Source organism: Triplophysa dalaica, chromosome 20 (genome assembly GCF_015846415.1).
Source record: "Triplophysa dalaica isolate WHDGS20190420 chromosome 20, ASM1584641v1, whole genome shotgun sequence".
Lineage (NCBI taxonomy): Eukaryota > Metazoa > Chordata > Actinopteri > Cypriniformes > Nemacheilidae > Triplophysa > Triplophysa dalaica.
In genome coordinates, this window is record NC_079561.1 from 11214514 (window position 1) to 11238167 (window position 23654).

Here is a 23654-nt window from a genome sequence, read left to right on the forward strand (position 1 = left end):
GTTCCTTGTGAGCGCTTAAAAAACGCAAATATTTTAATTTGGTTTTCATCTGATTGAAGCGACATATTTCCCGCCGCGCGCTCTCTGTCCGCTAATGTTTGTTTGTGTGTGAGTGAGCGCGTGTGCGCACTCATTGGGATAATTGTAAACGCGCAAACACAGACAGAAAAGACATGCCATCGTGGAAATAAGATAAATAACATATTACTTAAGGGTTATTTAGTTTGTTTAATAAAATAACAAATTGTAATCTGGCGCTATAAAGAAAATCAAATCAAATTTACTTGACGTCCAAGCGCGGCGGGGCGAGCCGTTAGGAGGGCGGGGCGCCCCCTTATATAATGGTAGGGGAAACACTGTGCTGTGTTTCGTTCGGGAGGCTGCGACCTCCGAAAGCCTGCTACGTCATCGAGGCTGTCTCTTAAAAGCAGGTAGGACACTCCGTATGCACCTTTCTAATGCGCGCCTACTTTCACGAAAATTCGGTAGACACAAGAGGTCCTCCGTTGCTGGATAACCCACAATTCTTTGCGTCGGCTAACGTCTGTTATTTGAATAAACGGCAGCAGCTGCACTTAATATCTAATGTGTAGTTTTTAAATGCAAACATTTTACAATTTGTGTCACGTTTTGTTTAATCTAACCAGGCATAGTTTACGAGTGTTTAGCGATTTTTAAACGTTTTAGAACTGAAAGGCAATTTTCTTTGGTATTGTTTAGGGTAGAAAGTTACCAACTTTTACCTCTTAAATCAGATAGAAATCATTTTTATTTATTTCACAGGTGTACGAGTGCAACGTGTTGTCATAGCAACGTGGTACTTCCTGTGCGAGGGACGTCTCGTTTAATTCTAAGTTGAAAATCCTACGTATGCCGCATCCTTTAGAGGATGATACCTCTGGAGGACACAAGGACGCAACCTTACGAAACGAGACTCAGCTTTTGTAGCCTATAATAAGGAACACCTATCACGTCTTCAGGGTAAAAACGTTTAGAAACTCCTGCTCCTCGCTTTCATGTCAGTAATAAAAACGCACAATGGTTCTTCTTGTGACATGTGCAGTTTTACTGAGAAACGGAGTGAACTTTTAAAAAGCTTATCAAATTTCAGAAGAAAAATCAGGTACAGCATACAGATTAGTAATGCCGATGAGTAAATTAAGACTTTTCTTTTTGGTGAACATTCATTGAGGTGAATTGGAGTGTTTTCCATGAACCACATGAGGGCAGTAGAAGCAATACAAAATGTGTAACAAAATCTGTAAATATTGGACGCTTAAACCTTGAATGGATCTTTTTTTTATTTTGAACACTGTACAGCAAACACACAAAATCAAGCAGTAGAAAGTACCAGATAGCAGTGTAAACAGAAGTGGCTGGCAGGTGGAATCTTAGGGAAACCGATGCTTAAGACATAGTTTTCTAAAGTTAACCTGTTTTTCCAGAGTTCGCTTTCTATGCTGCCTTGATATGAGACAAAACTTGTGAGAGAATGCTGTGGTTGAGTCAAACTGTGACTGTCAACCTTTACATGGCACTTCTTTTTATTCAAGAACAGCATCTATGTCTTTAAAAATCAGCTGAAGGTATATCAAGTCTCCTTTTTGATGTCTGCAAGTTGTGTTAGGTGTCATAATATTCACAGATAGTGCACCGTCCTGAACACATAGATACACAAGAACAAGCCTTTCACCATGTTAGCAAATATTATCATCGAGAGCTTTTCTGGTATTCTTTCATTCTAATTTAAATTTTGCTAAGTTTTTTATTTGGCAATACACATACAAATCAAAGTTCATTCATCCATATAAGACTACAACACGTACACATCCTGACTCATTCAGGACTTCTACTGCTTTAGGAACGTTTGGAAAGAGAATCATGTCTCACGGGTCACGCTTCACTGAAAACCAAGCCACAGGCTCATGACATTTATCACAGAGAAAGGAATCGTATCTTACAAACCAGAACCTTTTAAAGTAGTTTTCCTTATTTTCATTGGCACAGCATTGTATGAGGCAGCAGATATAAAATAATACAATAATCACACAATGGACTTGCTTAACTGTTGGGAATTTGTAAAATCGCCGGTTTGTTAGAAAGTAATCGTAAATCATTTGCGTGTCTAATAAGGTCTTAATTGAGTCACATGCATATAACACAGTGGTGAATAACAGTGTTTGGCATGTATATAACTCTTTGGGCTATAAATAATGTTTCGCCATTTTACGTTAGGTGCAGAAGATGAAAAATCGGAGCATTCAGCAAGCAGATATGTTTCGTTTTGTCGTGCATTTAAAAACAGGTCAAACGTTGTGATATTTCGTGTCTAAGATCTAAAGACTACTAGTAGTACATTGTATTGAAAATTACTTTTATTTCTCTCTACGAAGCATATCTACGGGCCCCACAATAACTAAAAAAAGTGATTTTGTCAAAACAGCAGGAATTCCCAGAATAAAATGTACATGTCTAATACTGTATGCCCATATTAAAAACCAATATGGACATAAATACTGATGACAAGTTTGGTCACTTTACTTTTACATTTACTAGAATCTGTTCTTTTCTGCTCAAGGACGTCGACCCCTGTATTTAGCTTTATCGACTGTCTATGAAAATCTGTCAATGAAACGCAGCTTTGCCACATGCAAATGAGTTTCAGAATCTAAAAGCAACATAACAGCGGATCTATAAGCATGGACAAACTGTCTGCACATTAGCTAGTACACTAGGATTTAATCTACAGTTCGGTGTTTGCAAAAAGATCTTCCGTGTAACGTCTCTGTGAGCTCTAGAAAAACTACTCAACAGAAGCTACTGTCAGTCCACTTAAGCCCGAGGTATATTTCTTTTTTTACGCATACGCGAGGCCATGCATACGCGTACTTCCTTCAAAGCAAGGTAACACGATTTCGGCTGAGCGCGTACAGTATGTGCGTATTTTTTTGATGACTTCGCGTCACGTGCAGTATATGCTGTCCCTCGCGTACGCATGAAAAGGGAACTATACTTCAGGCTTTAGCGTAATCTTCAGCAATGTTCATCGAAAAGCCCCGTGTCTCATGCGATATGTCACCGTTGCGCTGTTTAAAGTACAACTGGTTAGTTTTCACATACGTGACGAAAGAGCGATAGACTACGATTGTGACTAAATCTTCTGATTGATGTGACGAAGAGACTGGTCATCCCGAGCGGTGCTCAGTCGAGGAGATGTGGTGCCTCCTGGACAGATGTCTGTATTACCACAGCAAATGTAGACACAAAATTGAAATTATATAGGAAGGAATATGCCTGACATCAGGGAGGCAGCATATGTGTGTTTGTGTGTGTGTGTTTTTGGAAGAATTGGTGTCCCGGGTCTTGAAGCTTGGTGAAAAAGGGTTTCCAGATGTTGATGATCCACTGGCAGTCATTGAGAAACGTCTTGATGAATAACCGAGAAGATCAGGACTGATGGAGAGAAAAGCAGAAATAAATAGATAATGTAACCCGGTCGTATATTAAAACTTTAATTTAAACTGTGCAGAGTTAACACTGAGATGACTGAACCGCTTTTGGCACGTCATTACAGTCTTGTCAAACAGCAATACACCAGCAAACCCAATCTGACAGATAAAAACTGAAGTGTAAAGCTAATATGCTTTTTAAAAACTGATGGATTAATTGTGCATGCGGGGACCGGAGGTTACAAATACCTTTGATTCTTCATGCAGGTCTTGAGTGGAAGATTCTGTTTCCCTGACAACTACAGCCTTGGTTACCAACATGTCAGGGTGCTGTTGCCTGGCTTCTTTTATTGCCATGGCGAGCGCCTGTGAAGAGTAATTTCTGAAGTTAAATGGGGAAAATAAGCAGCTTATGTATTGCTAATAAGTCTTCCGAGATTCTAATTAATTTGCAAGTATTTATTAAATACACGCTTGTTGTCGAAGACATTCTAGTTCTTTTCAGGGCTGTGCATGTAGACACAATCTACAGCCCCAAAAACAATTGAGAGGCCATTTCAGAGACCGTTTATTTTTTTCAAAATGTACTATTTATTGGTATGTGTCTAGGTAAAAAAAATGAAATTTCAAATAAAAATATTGTTTCTATTTGCATGAAATGAAAACTGAAGAAATCGGTGAAAATAACAGAATAGATGCTATGTATTTTTCAGACCTAAAATACTGCAAAGAAAACAAGTTCATGTTCACATTTAAGCAATGTAACAGTCATTTTCTTACATGTATCTAGGAAAATATAGACAATTTTTTTATGCGATAACCTGGATTTTATTACTGTTTTTATGTGTCTTGTTATGCTATCAATCTTTTAATATTGCTGTTGGATGACTTTATGTCACTCCTTAGTTTTGATTTTATTGAAATTCAACAAAAACTGCACTGGAATGACCATAATAAGCTGTTTTAAAGAATGTTGGAAACAGAACACAAAACCAATGCAAATGAATGGGTGCAGGTAAACTACATTCTTCAAAGTATCTTTTGTGTTCTGTGGTAGAAAGAAAGTCATACAAGTTTGAAATGACAAGAGGGTGAGTAAATGATGATGGAATTTTTATTTTTGGGTGAGCTATTACTTTAAATCTTAAAAGGTATGACAATATGTTTGTAGGTTAACACAATCATGTTACAGTCAGAAATTGAAGTATTTTACTCTGTTTTAATAATGACCTAGTCTGAACAACATTTACTTTACAAAAAAGTCAATTTAAATATATTTTACACTTATTACAACAATTATAATACTAGCAAATTACTGTACATTATTTAACATTCTATATAAAATAGTTCCAGATGCAAATACTATGAGCAATCACAAGGGCTAGAGACTGATTTACATTTATGTGTTTATTTGAAACCAGGTTTAAATAAATTAACTAGTGGTTGGCATTTAACAGCGTTAATGTGCTGCGTTAACGTGAGACTCTTATCGCGCGTTAAAAAAATGTCGCCGTTAATCTATTCTCAAAGTTGGGTTGGGAGCTGGGTCTATATACTACGCAAGCTATGATGACTTCACCTTGATATTTTAGCGCGGATGTATACCTAGGTGAATTGCACTATACCGGGCGAGAACGAGATTTTTCAACTCGTGTGATTCGCGCAATTTCGCGTCATTCTCGCAGCCTCATCATCTCTTAACATGTAAATCAATCACGCTTGACGCGCCATTCGCGTTTGGTTTGAACACAACATAACGTTACTGTGAAATGACCACATCAAACGTGACGTGCTAACATGGATGCAGCTTTGAAGCCGCCGGGTTGCTTCAGGGAAAATTTATTTTTAAGAAGCTTCCCAATGGAAACATCGACAAGACTAATGTTGTTTGCACCTTGTGCAATGCGGAATTGGTTTAAAAAAAAAACTTTCTCTCAACAGGTAGTGGTCTAGTTTTAGTTGAAACCAGTAAATTTGTATTGAGATCTAATGTATTATGGCTCCTGTATGACATATCGCTTGTTGCTCCCTAACTCTTTGTAAGTCGCTTTGGATAAAAGCGTCTGCTAAATGACTAAATGTAAATGTAATGTAGGAGCTCTTCCAGTCTCAAGTACCACCTAAAAGCAAAGCATCCCTTAGCTAATGCGGAAGTAAACACAAGTACATCTTATTGAACATAATTTATTTTCATCACCAATTATCATAGTAGAACAGCTTTCTCAAGCAGTTTGTGATGCATTTTGGAAACAGGAGATGAGCCCCTAGTCTAATGCGCCACCTGGCTTGAGAAATCCGTTCTCAAAGACTTACTTTAAGTCCTTATTTGGGTAGCACACATATTCTGAATGCCTTCGGCAGAATTCAAATGAGCCATTTTAATCTAGATTAGTCTAGATTAATTCCAAAATTAATCTAGATTAATCTAGGTTAAAAAAATAATCTATGCCCACCACTAAAATAAACAGATTTATTATCTTTTCCTTTGTTTGAAATTCCTTTGTTTGTCAAATTACAATAAAAAATTGCCTAAAATTCTGCACAAACCTGATCTTGATCAACATCATCATCACCAGTAATGATAATCCTTTTTTCAATTCTTGTCTCTGAGTAGCCTCCTTTCACGGTCTGTAAAACAAAATGTGAATGTAAACCATCATTTTCAAACTGGAAAGTCATAACAAACTCTAAACACAAGGCTACAGTACATTTTTTGATACCTTAGTAACATGAGTTGTAGTGGCCGATGTTACATTCTCAGTTACCATTAGAGGAGAACCTTCTCTTCCTAATGATCCCGGGTTCACCTTTACAGACATATAAATTAAGCCATTATCACGCAAAAAATTTTTATCATACAACCTCGCAGGCTAGCTGAGGTTTGTTCAGAATTAAGTTTAGAGTTTAAATATCACTTACAGGAGAAACCTTCTCTACCATTGAGTATGCAGCCTCTCGCATACTGCTCATACCATGGTCCTGTAACAGCAAATAGAGATGTTAAAATTCAGATGAGATCCACCACTACGTAAGTACAGTATTAAGTCATTTAAGGCAGGTAATTACTCAGACGCCTATGTAATTGATGGTAATTGACACGTAATCATCTTCACAGCATGTTCTTCTAACTTATACTGTGACATTTCCTCAGCAAAGCATGATGAGCCAAAAGGTCTCTACCGGGTCTGCGATCTCCATTATGGTTGTTGTGACCTCAGAGCCATTGGGCTGCGTTTCGATCTTGACCTCAGTCTTCCTTAGAGCCTGGGAGGCAATGATTTCACTGCTCTCTCTACTGAGAGGTTGGATTGGGGGCCATTCGGCGCTCTCACGCCTCATCGACTGAGCATTAGCTTGTTCTGAAGAGTCTTTCCTTAGGGCTTGAGCGGTTTTTACTGACCGTGGAGCTTTCTTGGGTACGAAAGGCTTGGAAAAGAAATGAAACACATAGTTATAACTCAAAACTGATCACCAGATTTAGGAAGAGGGGGCAGCATACGATGAGTCATGGGTCAAAGAAAAAGAAACAAATAAGATGCAATGACAAAAATCAAAAATGAAAGCTACCAAACCTGAACTGAAAGATATTCAACTATAGAAGGGAGCGTCAAATGGAATGGAATTAGCATCAATCATGAACTCAAATTCCAATGTAATTTCATGCGGTGCTCTGATATGCCCTGGAGAACATGAGAGAAATAAAATGGGATGTGATTGCAATCGTCAGCACATTTACACATCCCACATTTCCGCAGGTGATTGGGATAGTCAGCCACTTCAACTGAAATAGAAAGAATGCTAGTCTACCTCTGGTTTACGTTCCTCTGGTGGCTTCTGTTCTACAACGGGTTTGGGTTTCTCTACGGACCTCAGTACTTCCACAGGTCTGTCTTCAGGAAAATAAATCGGATCTGCTCCCAGAATAAACGCTGGATGGGTGGACCGCTCAGAGAAGCCAAACTCAGGCGAGATGTCCTTCTCTCCCAGCTCAGACATGCCTCTAGAAAACTCCTCGATACCCGTTTGAAAATCCATGAGGATGGTGAAGTCCACCTCTGCTTCCAGGCTAGACGTTGAGCTGACGGTGATACTCGAGCATTTGCGCTCGATGCCCAAGTGGGTCTCCTTCAGGTACAGAGCGTCCAGGTCGGGGTCATCTTCTGACACCGATCCCAAGCGTCTCTCCCAGGGCTCTCTCTGAAGGAGCAGAAAAAAAGCAGATCTTGGTGCACGGAACCAGCTGTGCCACAAGAGCAAATGTTGACTGAAAAACATACAAAACAAGACAATACTATGGAGGTAACATTCTTCACAAGACAGGAAGCTTGTGACACATTTAGAATGGCTGATGGTTAAAGAGGCTAGTAGGGATGCAGGGATTAGTTCAGGAGACAAACTGACATATTCCTAATGAAGAAGCATTACGTGTCTCTGAGGAAGGACTAAAATACTACAAGGTTAATGTTATGGGGCATGTCCCCCCGGTATACTGCACTTTACTATATGTTTGTAGTTTCTATGTTATTCTCAGCAGCCATATCTGTTTCATCACAGACGTTTTATTTTGACAATTTCGTGTTAGATTCATGCTTAATTGAGGCAAGCCTTGAACTTGCTAACACAGTGCCAAGGAATCAATGTGTTGGATGCGATAAGAGACAGTTATGTGTCAGATTTCGGAGTGGGATGGTTGCGGATCATGCGATTAATTTCATGCTGTTATGGCGAGAGCTGAAGACAGAAGGTTGGTTATGTGAAATGTTAAAGAGCTTTTGGATTAGCCAGAAGGTAGAGGTAGGTGAGATGAGTGGTAAAATGAGGCACCTGGGCTTCCTCCTGAAGTTCCGCATGAATTGCTGGGGTGGGAAGGGGCTCCTGGAATGTGAGATGAGATAATAGGAAGAGCAATGCAAAGTTAGTGCACTGAAATTTGAGATAACAGGGAAGGAGCCCAGACTAGGCCCTGAACCAAACAGCAAACATTAGCGACTGATCGGATACACTGACCGATACATCGATACAAACGAGAAGTCTTAGACAGTGGGAACTACAGCAAATTGCACCATGACAATTAAAAGTTAAACTAGAATATAACAGTAGGGTGCAATTGGGCAATTCAAGTGCCACTGCAAAAACCATGGAGAAATCATTTAACATCGTGATACCCAATGAGCAGTTATTCAAGATTATTCCTCTGGCTCTTCTAGTCCAGTCCTTCTACTGCCAGAATAAAGTTTTATCAGCTTTTTTGTCTATCAAACTCTTTGTTTTCTAATATTGGATGATTTAAGCTAGTGACTATTTCAACTGCTCTATCAAACCTGAGTCTCAACAGGCTTTTTGGCCAAAAAATGAGATAAGACCTCAAGGCTGCCCGCACTTTTGCACAAAAAAACATTTTCTAAATTCAAGGGCAAATCTGAACTCTTGCAGTATGAATCAGTGTATATTATCTCCCGAAATGCCAGCTAAAACCATTCCTTGTTAAATCAACTTTCAGAGCCTGTCTCATGAGCAATAACATTGGCCATTTTTGAAAGTCATACTTGCACAAGCCCTCTGGTTTGCAAAAATGGAATTTTAGCTTAACGGCATGGTGTATTGGCCTTTGATTCCTTGCAACAACTACATGCCTGGTAAGAGAGAACCAGAGAAAGAATGTTGTAAGGATAGACCGCACACCACGTGAAAAGTTAGTGGAACGGAAGCCTGAAGCTTAAGCGATGGAGATTATGTGGAAGATCCTAAGTGTTTTCTCAAATGCGCAAGCAGATGTTGAGCTGTGCGGAGGTGGGAGAGGAAAAGGAGGTGGCACATCCTCATCCAACCAGACAGCGATTTAAGTACCACACCTCAATCAGTCAATGGGAAAAAACAGACTATTCTGCTAATCTGTCCTCAGAAACAGGTGCTTATGCTTTATTGCTATGTGCGCTATGCAAAACTACAATGGATGTGCAGTTTCATGCGATGCTTTAGTTCCTGTGAGTGACAAGCAGATATCAAGCAGTCGTTACCACTGATTTTCTCTTGGAAGATTCCACGCTTGAGCTCTTGTGAAGGCTGTTGTTGGAATCACTTTTGGGGATCTGTTTAGTGCGTGCATCTCTCGCCCTCTGGGATTTTACGGGCGGGTACAAATGGGGAATCTGATCAAAAGCTGAAAACGTTGAATTGTTCGCAAAGTCAAACACAGAAGACGGATCTTCAAACAGAAAGCGATCTTGTTCGATACTAAGTCTGTGGTCAGCGCTGTTTTTGAAATCCTTTAATTGGTGCCTGTCTTGAAGATACTGTCGGCTGTATTCTCTGACTTCTCTGTTGTGATAATTATGGGACACGTCTTGCTTAGCGGAAGTTCCATTGCCCTCTGAAACGGCAGTATTTTTGTGCTGCGATGAGCTGTACAGAGTATTCTCAAAAGCAATTGGCTCTTCCTCAGACTTCTCCCCTCCGTCAAATGATTCGGAATAGCTTTTCTCACTTGAGTGTCCTTGTTGCTTGGCTCCTTTATTGCCTTTCAGCTTTTTTGATCTCTCGGGCTTCAACGGAACAATTCGTTTTACCTCAGACTGCGATGTGTCACTGGCACTAGAGTCGTGTCTCTGGACTGTTACGCTTTTCACCGTATCATCTCCAGTGCCTGGTGTAGGGGTTTGCTTTTGTATGGTTGTAGATCTGATGTCTGGCTCTGTTCCTGTGGTTTGGTTCTCCCATCTGCTTTCATGATATCGATTTCTCATATGTTTGTCTATAGCTGCATTGGGAGAAGACTCACCAAAGCTTTTCTCCAAGTCCTGATTTCCCCTCTCATCTTCTCCACGGGTTACACCCATGTTTCTTTTATGGACCCAGTGTCTCTCCGTTGCATATTCATCGAAACCATTTGCATGAAACACATTCTCTGACAAACATCTGTCCTGCGGGTGCCCATTATCATACGCTTTCTCCAAAGAACCAGCGCAATGGAAATTGTTATACCTTAGAGCAGGGCTTTTAGCTCTATTTCTCAGGGGCTTCTCTGGTGATAAGATCGTTTCTGCAGAGGTCCTTTTGGACACACTGGGTTTTTCTTTTGTGTCGCTATGTGGGGCGAGGATTTTCTCTCTCGTTCTGTCGTCTGCCTCTCTGTTGAATCCAGTAGCTAATGAAGCTACTCTAGGACTCCTGCTCTTTTCCTCTTTTTTACTGAAGGTAAGGTCTCTTTGACATTCATCTTGCTTCTCAATCAATAGGGACTCCTCTGAGGCCTACAGTATATATCAATAGAGTGAACAGTTTCAATGGCCTTTCAGTGCCACAATAAACTTCTAGTATAACTTGCATAGCGAAAATCTTGTGTTCAGTATGCTAAATATTTGACAAGAGGTGCCCGGAGGCAAATCTCATGTTATTAATTTGAGATTTATGTAAATGTTGAATGGATGTTTTGAAAAAACTAAAAAGGACAAAAACAGTCTCCTTTCCCCTTTAAAATGATTTAAAATGCCAATAACTTTTATTTTATGGCAATAGTCTTACCTTTCTAACAATAATTTGAAAAATTAATTCATGCTGTGTTCAAATAAACCACTCCACAAACAGCTTCTATTAAGGTTCAGAATCGCTACTAGCACTTGACCAGAGCCATGATATGAAATGGTTCAACTGCATCCACTTGAAGAGAGATTAGTAATAGAAAAAAGTGCATAAATGGCAAACAAGCACTACTACTGATAAAAATCCAACTAATCCGGATCAGGAATCTCAAAGCAGTTTCTGAACAACAATAGCAGTAATTATAAAACATTTTGCTTTATAAAAGTTGACACACTTCTCCCTTGTAGCGATCGGCTACTCACAGATTTTTTCTCAGGAGTGCTGCCGGATGAAGCTCCAGAGAGACGTTTCTCTCTGTGAACAAGCTTGCTGTTTGGCTCTCTCAGGGCTCGCTTCAGCTCGTTGATGCTGGCTTGATGTTTCTGTAACACGTCTTCTGGTTTATCTAGGAACTGCTATAAAACAAACAGGTCAATGGGTAGCAGCACTTACCTTCTGGTAAGTATGGTTTCACTAGAAGACAAATACTGTATGTGTATGTTCATTCTGTACATACAGTAGCAATTGTAGGAAAGATAGACCTCTTGGTGAAAAAATGCACATTAGACAAAAATAAAAAATGCCAATAAACCGATATGAAATGCTACTGAATTGCATGAAATACGAATGGAGAATCATTGAATCCTTTGACTGAACATTAAGGACACTGGAGGTGTTTTGTGTTGCGCTGTAAAATACTGTGAAATTATAGTGACAAATCAAACATGTCAAAACCAGGCCTGTTCATGGAACTGGAACGAGTCACTATATTGTTTCTCCAGCAACAAAAGCATCACATTAAAAATCATCCTGGTGCAGATAACAAACAAAATGTTAGATGGACCTGCATCTCATCTTCTGTTACCTCTACTAGAAGACGAGTACAAAAAAACAAACAACAAACACAATCAGGCTGTGGGTCTATGAAAAACAGTACCTCCTGTTTAGGACGTGGGGCCAAGTCCTGGTCCGACTGGGATAAAGGGGTAGTGGAAGGGGAGGGTATGGTGCAAGCCAAGGAACGGAGGCAATGTGAGGTAGTGGAGACAGAGAGGCAAAGCATGGTTGAATTTATAAAGCAGGCAGCCAGACAGAAAAAACGAACTCTTATACAGACGTTTGATGTTTGGAAATACAGAGAGTGAAAGAGAGTTGTGTCACTGCCTCGGAGGTTTACGTTTTGCTTTGTCACATAGATGTGTACAATAGAATAACATGATAAATCCAATCCAGTGACACAAATCCCCTGAGCTTTCTACAACGTATTCATACTGTACATGTTTTATGAGGTGAAGACTGGCATGTACCGGAAATTATCTGCAAGTATGGATAAATAATATACCAGTGACATACAAAACCGCTATGACAGAAATCGATACATAAAACCTTCTGCCTCTAGACTAAATCAACAGCAACATATAAGGCTTAACTGGGATGTAATAAATCTGTTTCTTAGACTATGCCTTATTTCCCTGCTGTGATATTCAGAATAGAAAACAAGGTTATAAATACTTAAAGTCAACATGAAATGACATCTTAGTCCTGTGTCAACCACCCTAGTGTTGAGAAAGGGAGGGGTGGAGTGAGCCGTTGTTTGCAATTCATAAACTGACCACTAGATGTCACTAAAATATCCACATTGATCCTTTAATTTATCTGCATTTGGCTGGATCATGAAATGTTTCACTCTAAAACATAGCAAAACCTTATTATAAATACAGTCAAACACAGGGGCAACTATCGTCCTTTGAATTAGGTTTTCAGAAGCATTTCTTCATCTTAATGAGGCTTTATATATACAGTATATATATTGCATATGGCTTTCCAAATATAAAAATATACTATTTATACTGTATCACATAAATACAAATAAAAACTAGCTCGGTATGTGGTGCTGCACAGTGAGTGTTGGGTGTAACTAGTTATTAAGTAATTAGTTACTGTAATTTCCTGCAAATACCTATGTAAAATGTATAGGATAAAGCAATGTAAGTCGCTTTGGATAAAAGCGTCTGCCAAATGCCTAAATGTAAATATAAATGTAATGACGTTTCCCTTGAACAAGTAGAGTAAGATTAATAACGATTCTGCCTCAAAATTCGATGTAATATATGTTTAGATTGTATTGCATTTTGATGGAATGATGGCGTTCGATGTGAGTATTTACCTTTATTGTTCTCGAAATACTTCATCTTCGCTTTACAAACCTTGCATATTGCATACATTGCTCCGATGACATCAACAATTGTTATATTAACTAGAAAATCAATTTTTCGCTTTCTTTATTACATTAACGTTAAGTGACATTAAATTATTGCGGTAACTACTTGGCAATACTTTAGAAAACCTGCATTCACTTGCACTAGGAGCTTAAGTGTTGCAGTGAAGTAAGCAGTCTGCATGTGCTTCAGATTCACCCTTCACAATTCAATCATGAGATCAAGCAGAGGAACGGAGTAACCGGCACATGGCCAACAACCGCAGGCAAACTACATTAAGAGCGCTGGACTCTTTCTCAAACACACACACTGCATAGAAGCATGCGATCTTCATCATCTCCATCTAACGTTTGCCGATGATTAGAATAAAGTTCCCTTCAGGGTAAAATTCACTTGCATTTTGTCGCCTGCCAAATGCATTACCGTAATTAAATAAAGTTTTTCCTTTGAAATAACAAATTAAGAAAGTACATGGATTAATTTTTGTTTCATGTTGACTTTAAGAATAAATGTATTCAAAACACATTATTTTTACTCTATCCATCACATTGCTTGCTTTACAAAGATTACAATGAACCGCTAAACCAATATAATTGTGCCATGAACAATGGTCTCATTTGGATCTCAAGACGAGTCATGAAGTCTACAACGACTGAAAAAACACATGATCTGATTTCAACGTAGCAATCCCGTCTCTATTTATCAAGGCACTCTAAAGCCATGCGGCAGTGTGTGTGCAGATTTAGAGAGCAGTCAGACAATGACAGACGGACAAACAGATAAATACTTCAGACCAAAAATACCTCCGTCTTAGAGTCTACAGGAGAACCTGACTCCTCCCTCTGTCCGCGAGATGGTGAAGAGAGAAGCGATAGTTAGAGAACAGCAGTGAAGGGTTAGCGGGGAGAACAGTGCAAAATCTGAATTAGATTGAGGATATTAGCAAACAGGGCATGGTGGATTTGTAAGACGTTAGAGGAAAGGAAGTTCAATTTATCGAGATGTTACAAAGCAGGCAAGCATAGAAATATATTAAAGATTAAGACAGCTGCATGGTTTAAAGAGGAAGACTGATTATTGTTGATCGGAAGGACCAGCCAGGGATGTGTAAAGACCCGTTCACACAAGAGCAATATCTATAATGATAACAATAACGTTTTTAAAATTATTTTAAAAAATGAGCTCCTGCGTGCAATTTTGTTTGAGGATCTATTGACAGAAATGTGAAATAAAAGACCTACTTAACTGGAATTTTCATCTACAATGCAATAAAATATTCATACAAGCTTTAACTTATATATATCTTTCACAATAATTTCATATCCTATTAAATCTACAAATCTACAATTAATTAAACCAGAAAAAGGTACTAAAACACACCATTGAATAGTTTTGAGTATTAAAACGTTGTTTTTAAAGGGACGGTTCACCCAAAAATGAAAATTCTGTCATCATTTACTCACCCTCTTGTTGTTGGGAGTCAATGGTGCCACAGAACTGTTTGGTTACAAACATTCTTCTAAATATCTTCTTTTGTGTTCAGTGCAACAGTAAAATGTACAACTTGAGGGTTAGTAAATGATGACAAAATGTTAGTTTTTTGGGGAACTACCCTTTAAGATACAGTTTAGCTGAAACTAGAAATAAACCAAATAGATGTTATAGTTGATTGGCGTTGTGTGCACAGAACCTTGAGCTCCACCATTCTAGAGGGGGTGGAGTGACTCTCCAGCTGCTGATCTTCAGGTTCATGATCGTGATCCAGGTCCTGATCCAGACTGGGATCCAGGTAATCCTGGTCCTCATCTCTGGGAAGACTGGGCACGGGCTCACTGGAGGTGTGCTGGGAGAGTCGGTCCATGGTGTCCCCTAAAGCAGATTCTAAAAGAGATGCAAGGAAATCCAACATGAGTTGGTTGCATGTTAAATCTAAAAACAAAGTCTCAAAAGCATTGGGCTGAAACATGTAGTTTGTTCTAAACATAATGTGAGCCCGTAAGGTGTGAGAATGAATGTTATTGGCACGTGGTGGATTCATTTGAAAGTCAACCAGACATGAAGCATCTCACATGTTTGGTACCTTCCTTGCAAATAAAAGTTCAAGGCCAGTTGACTAATAGATAACAAAATGTTTGGTTTTTACCTCCATCTATACTGCGGGACAGCAGGTACCTCCTACTAACCGATCGTTCAAAGTGAGGAGCGGGCCTGTCAATCAAAGCACTAGCCTGACGAGTCTGAGCTTGGGTCCGCCCACTGTAGCGAAACTTTGAGCCGATCACAAGGAAACCTTTCGGAGGAGGCTCAGGAGAGACCAACCTGCAGGAGAGGCACATCAAGCAGAAACAGTGTCTGAAAAACGAATGAGAAAGAATAAAAAAAGTTGGGAAAATTGTTATTTAAAAGAGTCAGTATTGTCTGGCGTACTACCATTTTAAAATTTTAGTAGTAGCTATTTTTTTATGCTATTATTAGAGCTGAAGTCAAGACCAGGACAGGGGTTGCAGGAGTTGGATGAACCAGCTATTTGATCTTAGCATTTTAATTTTTTTACACAATTTAAAAGATGCTTTTGCAATTTTGAAGGTAAAGTTATGCAACAATGCATTACTTTGTGGAGAGCTTCTGAACTACAGTACTAACTAGATTCTGCCGTAAAAAACTTGTGCAACTGAATAAAATACTGAGTAACAAATTAATAAGTAGGTACCAAGCCTCTAGTGTGGACTTTATGCTCCAAGGTAAGTAAGAACTCCAAAATGGCTGATGCAATCCTGAGCTCTTGGTCAAAGTATTCTATAGCAGTTTATTTAAAACATCTAATAATGATGTTGACACCTTATTTTTTCCAAATACAGAAATTGAATTAAACGTGTTTAACTTTGTTACCTAATGAACAGAAAATGTGAAAAGTTCCCCACACTAGTTTGCAGTATAATGTACAGATAAATTATTTACAGTTACCTGTACCAACAGTTTACACGGGACATTTACTGTGATCTTGTCTACGTCCAAAATCACATTAAAGCATGTTTTTTACTTCTGCGTCGGAACTACGCCGTTTTCGTTTATACTTGTGCGTCATTATCCGCGTCGACAGACAATGGCCACATGGCATCAGTGTCCACAGGCATGTTGCTTGTGCAACCAAGACAAGAGCCGAAGAAGAAGCGGGTTGTCGTGTACGCTGTCTGAGAAGCATTTAGCAGTGATAACTGCAAATAAACAGTTTTTCTGTATTTAACAATTCAAGCTGCAAAAGCTTTTTTTTAGATAATTCATCTGTTAATGCGTATTAGTAAACACAAATTTTTTGACCTGATGTGAGGGGGTTCATGTAGATCAATCACAGTGCGTGTGGTGCGCGTCCAGTTGTCACATTGTCACATTTTTGGAGACGTGCGCGTCAGGCCACGCCGTAGGTCTGACGCAGAACCATAAATCGCCCTTAAAACTATGTTTTAAGAGCCAGATCGAAAAACAAAACCCCAATGTGATCGGAGGTCTCAAGACCACAAGTTTCAGACTCTAAATGATGAAAGTTGCAAACAAACAACAAAAGACAAAAACGTGCATCATTCTCAGTGCTCGGTGCTGTGGCAGGGGTGGTGGGTCGGTGCAGGCCTACCTGAAGAAGGTGTGGTGTTCAATGCAGACCTTCCACAAGCGCTTAGAGGCACGATGGTTGGGCAGCTTGAAGCCGATAGTGCTCTCAAACTGCTCGTACTGAGGTGCAGGGGAGTGTTGGCATGTGATTGGGGGGAAAGTAAGGGGTGTGAAGGGAAAGCAGAGTGGTAGCGTGTTACTTGACAGGCAATTTGACAAAGTGTAAAATCGGTTTGCTGCTGAAGCTATCAAGCGGCAGGCTGTAATTCTGTGCGCCTTCAAACTGATCCAAACAGCACGGCGTGCGAATTTCTAAAGAGTGAATTTCAATAACATTGACGGAAAATATTAATATCCACAAGGCTCACAGAATCATGCCCATTGCATTGATAAGATACCGACCGGAAAAGAATTTCAAATAAAGGCACTGAAATATTGTTAAGCATTCATATCTGACCCTTACACATAATAGGCAGAGTCAAAAAAACAGCAATGCTTTTGTGCCGGGGCAGAGAATTCCTTTGTGAGAGCCCAGCAAGAGAAAGCAACGCTGATGCAATCCGCACACTCTTTAACGCTTAATAAAAACCTCTTTCTTCAAGCTTGAATTCTGTCCTAACCCCATATCCATTTAGTTTGTGCTTATCTCTCCCTCTCTCTGTTTCTTTCTGTGCCCACTAGGCAAAAATGTTCAAAGCTCAGCCTAATGTTTAAAACCCTCTTCTTCCCTCCACACTCAGCGGCTCTGAACACTAAAGAGCAGAACCTCAAAGAATATAAACAGTGTTTGTTGAGAAATAATTAACGCCGGTGAATTTTTAAGAGGTGTAATTAGAAATGTGCTTAAGAAAAATTTCATTGCTTTTGTGTGAATCTTTTGTGGAAGAACACCCACACGGGCCTTTAGAGGATGGGCTCATTTGGAAGCCTGCATGGGAATTCTACATGCTCGGAAAACTTCCCATTCTTTTGTAATAAAATCATATCATGCCGATTATATGCGCGTTTTCTTCTCGCCCACTGCATTAGTCTCTGCGCGGCGGCCTTATCTAGCGAGTGCTGCAACATGCATCTGCAAGCGATATCTAACAGAAAACCTGGAAAATCTCAAAAGACCTTTTTCTCTACCTCTCCAGGGCGGATCTTGATGTAGAAGTTGCTTCTCTTGTAGGATATTTTAAGGATCTTGGGCCAGGCAAAACGGTTTATACGCAGACGGTCCCTGTAGATTAAAAGGCCACTGGCGCACACTCCCAGCATGATGTCAATGCCTTCAGAGTCCTTTAACACGCACACACAATGACAAACAAAAACAACTTCATTCACATTTAACGACGCACATCGAAATGTTTTGTGGGTAAAAATAAACAAAAATCATTTGTTGAGCAAATACCTAAAATGTTCAAACATGTCATCACCCAATTCATAATGCTAAGCTTATTGTTAATACAATTTCTTTCTTCCGGAGAACACAAAAGAAGATATTTTTAAGAAATTATAAATGGGTCAATATATGGGTCAATGAAGTATAATGACCACTTATGATGTGGTGCGACCAATTATATTAAAATCAAATATATAATGTGGCTGAAATATGAATCTCTGAATGGTATTTTTAAAACATATATATATCAGTTGTATGCAATTTTAAAAAAAAATAAGTTAGATTATTTTGTTAATTTAGGAAGAAAAAACGAGGAGATGATTACTTACCAAAACTCAAAGATATTTCTATTTATATATCTATATATTTCTATATATAAAAAATTTAAGTCAAGGAAATTAAGTCATTTGAAATTAAATCACGGTCATGACCAATTCACAAATGAAAAACACTAAAATCACTGCAATACATATTATTATTTATTTTAAGTATAAAATTGGCAAGCCGGAAATCCTTATACGTCATTGACATATATATACAATTGACCATATTCTATCTATGTTGCTTTTAATTTAGTTGAAGTATTTATGGCTGTGTTGATTTAAAAAAAAAAAACATGAACAACATTAGTCTAGTGTATATTTCATTTTGTGCATTTTGTGTTCTGGAAATACAAGAACATTTTACGTATCTACAGACTCACCTTAGCATGATGAAGATCAACACCATACATGGAGAGCTTCTTGGCGTTCTCCAGGAAGTTGATTTCAGCCTCTGCGGGACTCATGCCCCTAAGCACAAGTCATCATTGTGAGAAACACATTTTTATAGAAATATTTATATAACATCACATTTTTAAGTGTGAAAACAACTATTGTGAGATGTGACTATTTCTTCTGTAGGAGCACTTGCGCTGCAGTTGACTAATATCCGTGATTACAGCTCCCTGCAGAGGTAATCTCCTTTCACCTGTAAGTGCGGTGGAGCTCCATCACCCTCTCCTCCAGCTCACGGGTCTGATTAGGGGCGAAGCGGAAGTCGCTGATGTAGTCGGGCCCGTGTTCCTCCGGGTCGTAATCTCCCTGCTCAGCCTGAACGGCATAGGAGCCCAGCAGAGCGTGAGTGACGAATGAGCAGGGTAAACGTCCTGACAGTATATCCTCCCTCAGCTGCAGACACAGGTAAAACCTGTCCACGCACAACCAAACATGTCAAACAACAGCCCACATTTATACATCTACAAATCTGTTAGGAACATTTCTAAGGGACCCCAGAAAAATGAGCTGTACATAGAAAAATGCTTTTATTGAAATACGATTAAATACTCAACTACAATCAATATCTGAAAACATACAGTTTTTCGTAATGTAACCGTTTTTTACTCAGTGAAAAAATCCTCATCCTCTGAAAACATTAAAAAGATTCCACAACACATATTTAGAGCAGAAAATTACATCATGTTGGTCTTCTGAATAACGAAAGTACATTTTCTTATTTTCTTTTTTATATATTTCATGATATTTTAGCAAAGACTGGAGAGGTTGAATCTTAACATACACACCTGTTAGCTAAATGAATTCCTGGAAGTTATTATTTTATTTATATTTTGACAAATCACCAGAATTTCCTGTCCTCATGTTATCAGCATGTTCGCCACGTGGCTTTAATTCATGTATTTATTAATTTTATGATAAAAACTCCCTTTACTTTCATTCCTGGTATAAAAATGCATCCATCTTCCATTTAAAAAAATTAAACCGTTTTCTGAGTTTGGACAATACACATTTTGAATATGTGTTATTAGATTCAGTGTTGAAAAATGACGTTTCATTAAGTAAGTGGCCGCCATTCGATAAAATGACCTCTCATCATCACATTATTTTTTGATGAGTTTTTATAATTATTCTATAGTCTAGAAAAATATATTAACAGTTAATAAATAGATTATCCTAAACTTATTACAAGATCCAGTCCAAAAGTGTTTTGTGTAGATATGTGTCATGTTGCGAAGTGGTTATAGATGTATGATAATATAGAATTTTGCAAAGGTTGATCTTTTTGTTACACCTATAAGAAAGCATTCATCAACCACTGCCATTATGCGATTTACATAAATACATCTATGTCAACAATGGGCGAATGCTGAGAATCCTGCGACAGAATTTGGAGAAAAGGGGGACAATAAGTATATAAGAATTATTCAAAACTTGTAAACAAAAATATACTTTTGTAAGTTATACAGAAAGAAAGATGGGATAGCTGGGTGAAGGAGATAAGTCTGTCTAATAATAACCTCTAGTTTATGCTGTCAGCTTTTCACAACCCAAATATACTGTAAGCTGTTTTTCCCCAAAAGTGTGAACGCTGTGACTCAAACCATTGTTTGTTGAAGCATTTTGACCAGCCCGACACAGTACTACAGGCTCAACCAATGTTGTTATTTTGGGACTATTTGTCAGACCAATGACAGATGGGTACAAATTCAGGAAACTATCGTTAATTTTGCAAATCCCATCGGTGACACTAATGGCACAAAAATGACACACGTCCCCCGTAACGCATGAACGCTGAGCTTACCGCGTGATGTCTTCAATCAGTTGAGATGGATCGGGTGGATAAAACTTGACAGCGAAGAAGAAATACCAGGGGCCCACTAACCAAAAAAACCCACATTGATCAGACTCACTCAGATGAGGATACAAAGACAGAGTCTTTTATTTTCATTACACTTACCACGAATTTGTTTCTTGATTTCTTTCGAAGGATCGAGCCAATTCTGAAAAAAGAAAAAAAATACCAGATTCAGTGGCTCTGCAAGAGCAGTCGCCTCATACATATTCTATAAAATGGTCAGTGCATTAATATTCTAGGAAGAGTAAAAGAGTAGATAAATGTCATCTCCCGTATGCCGCACTTCAGGAAGGTCACCCAGAGCCTGGTGACACTTGAAAACGTTTAACGTCAGCTCACCTCGGCCAGCATGAAATGAATAGAAAACTGCCTCGTTCACATCTCACAGTACCGACATTCATCAATTACCACTGGTAAATGTGAAAGATGTAAGTGCACATAAAATTTCCTACGAAATCTCTGTTCTTTCTTCCACTCAACCCAAGATATTTCCACTGAAAGACTGGTTATTTGTATCAGTCTGTCTGTCCTGCGAAACGACCTCATGTCGTAACATAAATCTTCTCCATTACCTTTGAAAGATGTACCCACTCTGTTCCTGGATATGCAACTGCACCTCACCAGCATCTTGCGCTCTCTGCAAGTTTCTCTCCCCGACATTTGATGCATGTGGTTTTGAAACGAAAATCGTTCACATTTCAAACTGCAGTCTATAAGCTTCGCTGGCCTGACAAAGATCCCCGCTGGTAATAGCAGCGTTCACAAGCAACCACTGAGCAAAACAGTAAAGTGGAACTAGACCGAGGGCATAGTGAGGTGCGCTGGCTCAGGCAGGTTTGGGAGTTTCTACGAGAACGGTTCTGTCCATCAAATCTTGCACTAATGACGGATTGTTAGGGCCGTAAAGCCACTAAACAACCACCATCATCTCACATTATGTGCACAACAGATGGGGCATTTTTAGAAAAAGAGGTTGTGTCAGTGAGTGCGTGGAGAACAACTCATTTTTCTTGTTAACATCCTGTCACCCGCATAAGGCAACACCCTCTGTTGCCTATTTACAAATGAAAGAAAATGTGTTTGCATTTCAATACTGTAAATATTAGTCGTAAGTCAATCATTCCATTCATCTAAAGTGATAAGTGAGAGGTTTTCAAATAACTCATTCACACTTACAATATAAACGGCTCTGTATGCATGAAAAGGTGTATCTTTATAATTCAGGAAGGGGTTCCCAAAGGAAATAGTATATTCGAGGTCACTGACATCAAAAGTTTGGTATTTAAACAAGAAATTACAATTAACAGGAAGTGGTAAAAGAAATAACCTACCATGAAAATATACACCCAACTTGAATATGTTCTCTGTTGACTGCATTTGAGGAGTTACTTGCAAAAACAGATAGAAATTTCAAAAATCATGTTTTTTATTGTGTTATCGTGTTTTTATAGTGTTTTATCGTGTTAGTTAGCTGTATTTTTACTTAATCAAAACAACCCAACTGCAGTTTGATTGATATTTATTGGAATGCAGAATAAAAAATGAATTTTTTTCTGTTTTTGCAATTAATTCTTCATTTATTGTATAATGATTTGTCATTAAAAACTAATTACACTGTTGAATAAGAGAAGCAGTGAAGGATGATAAGAGGCGAACTCTGACCTTTTGACTCTCTGTGTCACTGTAGGTCAAGCCAAAGTAGTCCTTCTCCAGGAGGTTGAGATGTTCACACACCAGATCAAGTAACATCTGCCCCTTACAGAGCTTCTGTAGAGACAGAAAAAGAGAAAAAAGATTGATTTTGTGTTTCGTCATTCAAGACGATATTTTTTTTCGCTAATCTTACCCATTCATTGTGTGTGAGGTTTATAGGACCCCAAGAATATTTTTTAACAATTATATCATTGAAATTTTAGATAATATATCATTAAATTTCACTAATCCTACAAGAACTGATTTTAAAGGGATAGTTCACCCCAAAAATGAAACAAAGTCATTATTTATTAACCCTGATGTCATTCTGCACATGTATGACTTTCTTTCTCCTGCAGAACACAAAAGAAGATATTTTGAAAAATGTTGGTAACCATACAATATTGACCCCCATTTACTTCCATTGTATTAACACAAAACCACTGAGATTTCTCAAAAAAAATCTTCTTTTGTAAGTTGATAGTTTAAAAATAATGGAATCGTTTTTCATTTTTATTAAATTTTTTATCTTATCTTCATAATTCACATATGCGCTACCATCTGACCACACCCATCATTTCTGCACAAAAGAGAGCACGCTTGAGACACCAGGCCTGGCAATGCCTCTCTACAGAAACACTGAGCACTCGCCGCCTAGGGAGCCGTTTCCCGCGGCGACAGGGATACAGCGCAGCTGTTTCCATGGCAACTGAAGTGCTAAGGTTTTGTGTGTGTGTGTGTGTGTGTGTCGCCTCACTGGCCTCTCATGGCTTTTTGTAAGGAGAGAGAGAGTGGGTGTGCTACCACAAAAAAGGACTGTTACAACCTCAATTACCCAAACAAATTATTTTAGTATGTGAAGACAATTTCACAGTTATTACTCCAACGCGATACAACTGAAGAGATAAGTTCAGATGGATCACTGAGGACTGAAATTCACTGTTGTGAGTAACTACAGTACTGTACAGTACTTGATTCCAACAATGGCTGCAGGCGGTATAGTACTTCCCCAGTTAGCATCGGATAGCAAAAGGTTTTCAATGAGAAAGCACAATGACACATTAAGTACTCTGTTTACATGCAGTTCCTTATTAT

General features: G+C 38.8%; 1 protein-coding gene across 8 annotated transcripts in view; it reads right to left on the reverse strand.

Annotated features, from left to right (window-relative positions):
- Positions 1–1283: 1283 nt before the first annotated feature.
- Positions 1284–23654, reverse strand: part of si:dkey-178k16.1 (band 4.1-like protein 1) — a 46762-nt gene continuing 24391 nt past the window's right edge. For 2 of the 8 annotated variants that reach the window (XM_056732761.1, XM_056732762.1), the window contains exons 4-23: positions 22530–22634; positions 20970–21012; positions 20814–20889; positions 19206–19424; positions 18940–19027; positions 17969–18133; positions 16875–16972; positions 15390–15565; positions 14937–15127; positions 14050–14088; positions 11965–12000; positions 11291–11443; positions 9467–10699; positions 7257–7646; positions 6630–6875; positions 6369–6428; positions 6170–6256; positions 5997–6077; positions 3699–3815; positions 1284–3453 (exon numbers count right to left, since the gene is read on the reverse strand). In XM_056732761.1, coding sequence (XP_056588739.1) covers positions 3448–3453; positions 3699–3815; positions 5997–6077; positions 6170–6256; positions 6369–6428; positions 6630–6875; positions 7257–7646; positions 9467–10699; positions 11291–11443; positions 11965–12000; positions 14050–14088; positions 14937–15127; positions 15390–15565; positions 16875–16972; positions 17969–18133; positions 18940–19027; positions 19206–19424; positions 20814–20889; positions 20970–21012; positions 22530–22634 — 3609 coding nt within the window. In that variant the 3' untranslated portion in view covers positions 1284–3447. Of the gene's footprint in view, positions 3454–3698; positions 3816–5996; positions 6078–6169; positions 6257–6368; positions 6429–6629; positions 6876–7256; positions 7647–8273; positions 8325–9466; positions 10700–11290; positions 11444–11964; positions 12001–14049; positions 14089–14936; positions 15128–15389; positions 15566–16874; positions 16973–17968; positions 18134–18939; positions 19028–19205; positions 19425–20813; positions 20890–20969; positions 21013–22529; positions 22635–23654 lie in introns of all 8 variants that reach the window. The other 6 variants (XM_056732763.1, XM_056732766.1, XM_056732768.1 and 3 more) reach the window with 6 other exon arrangements.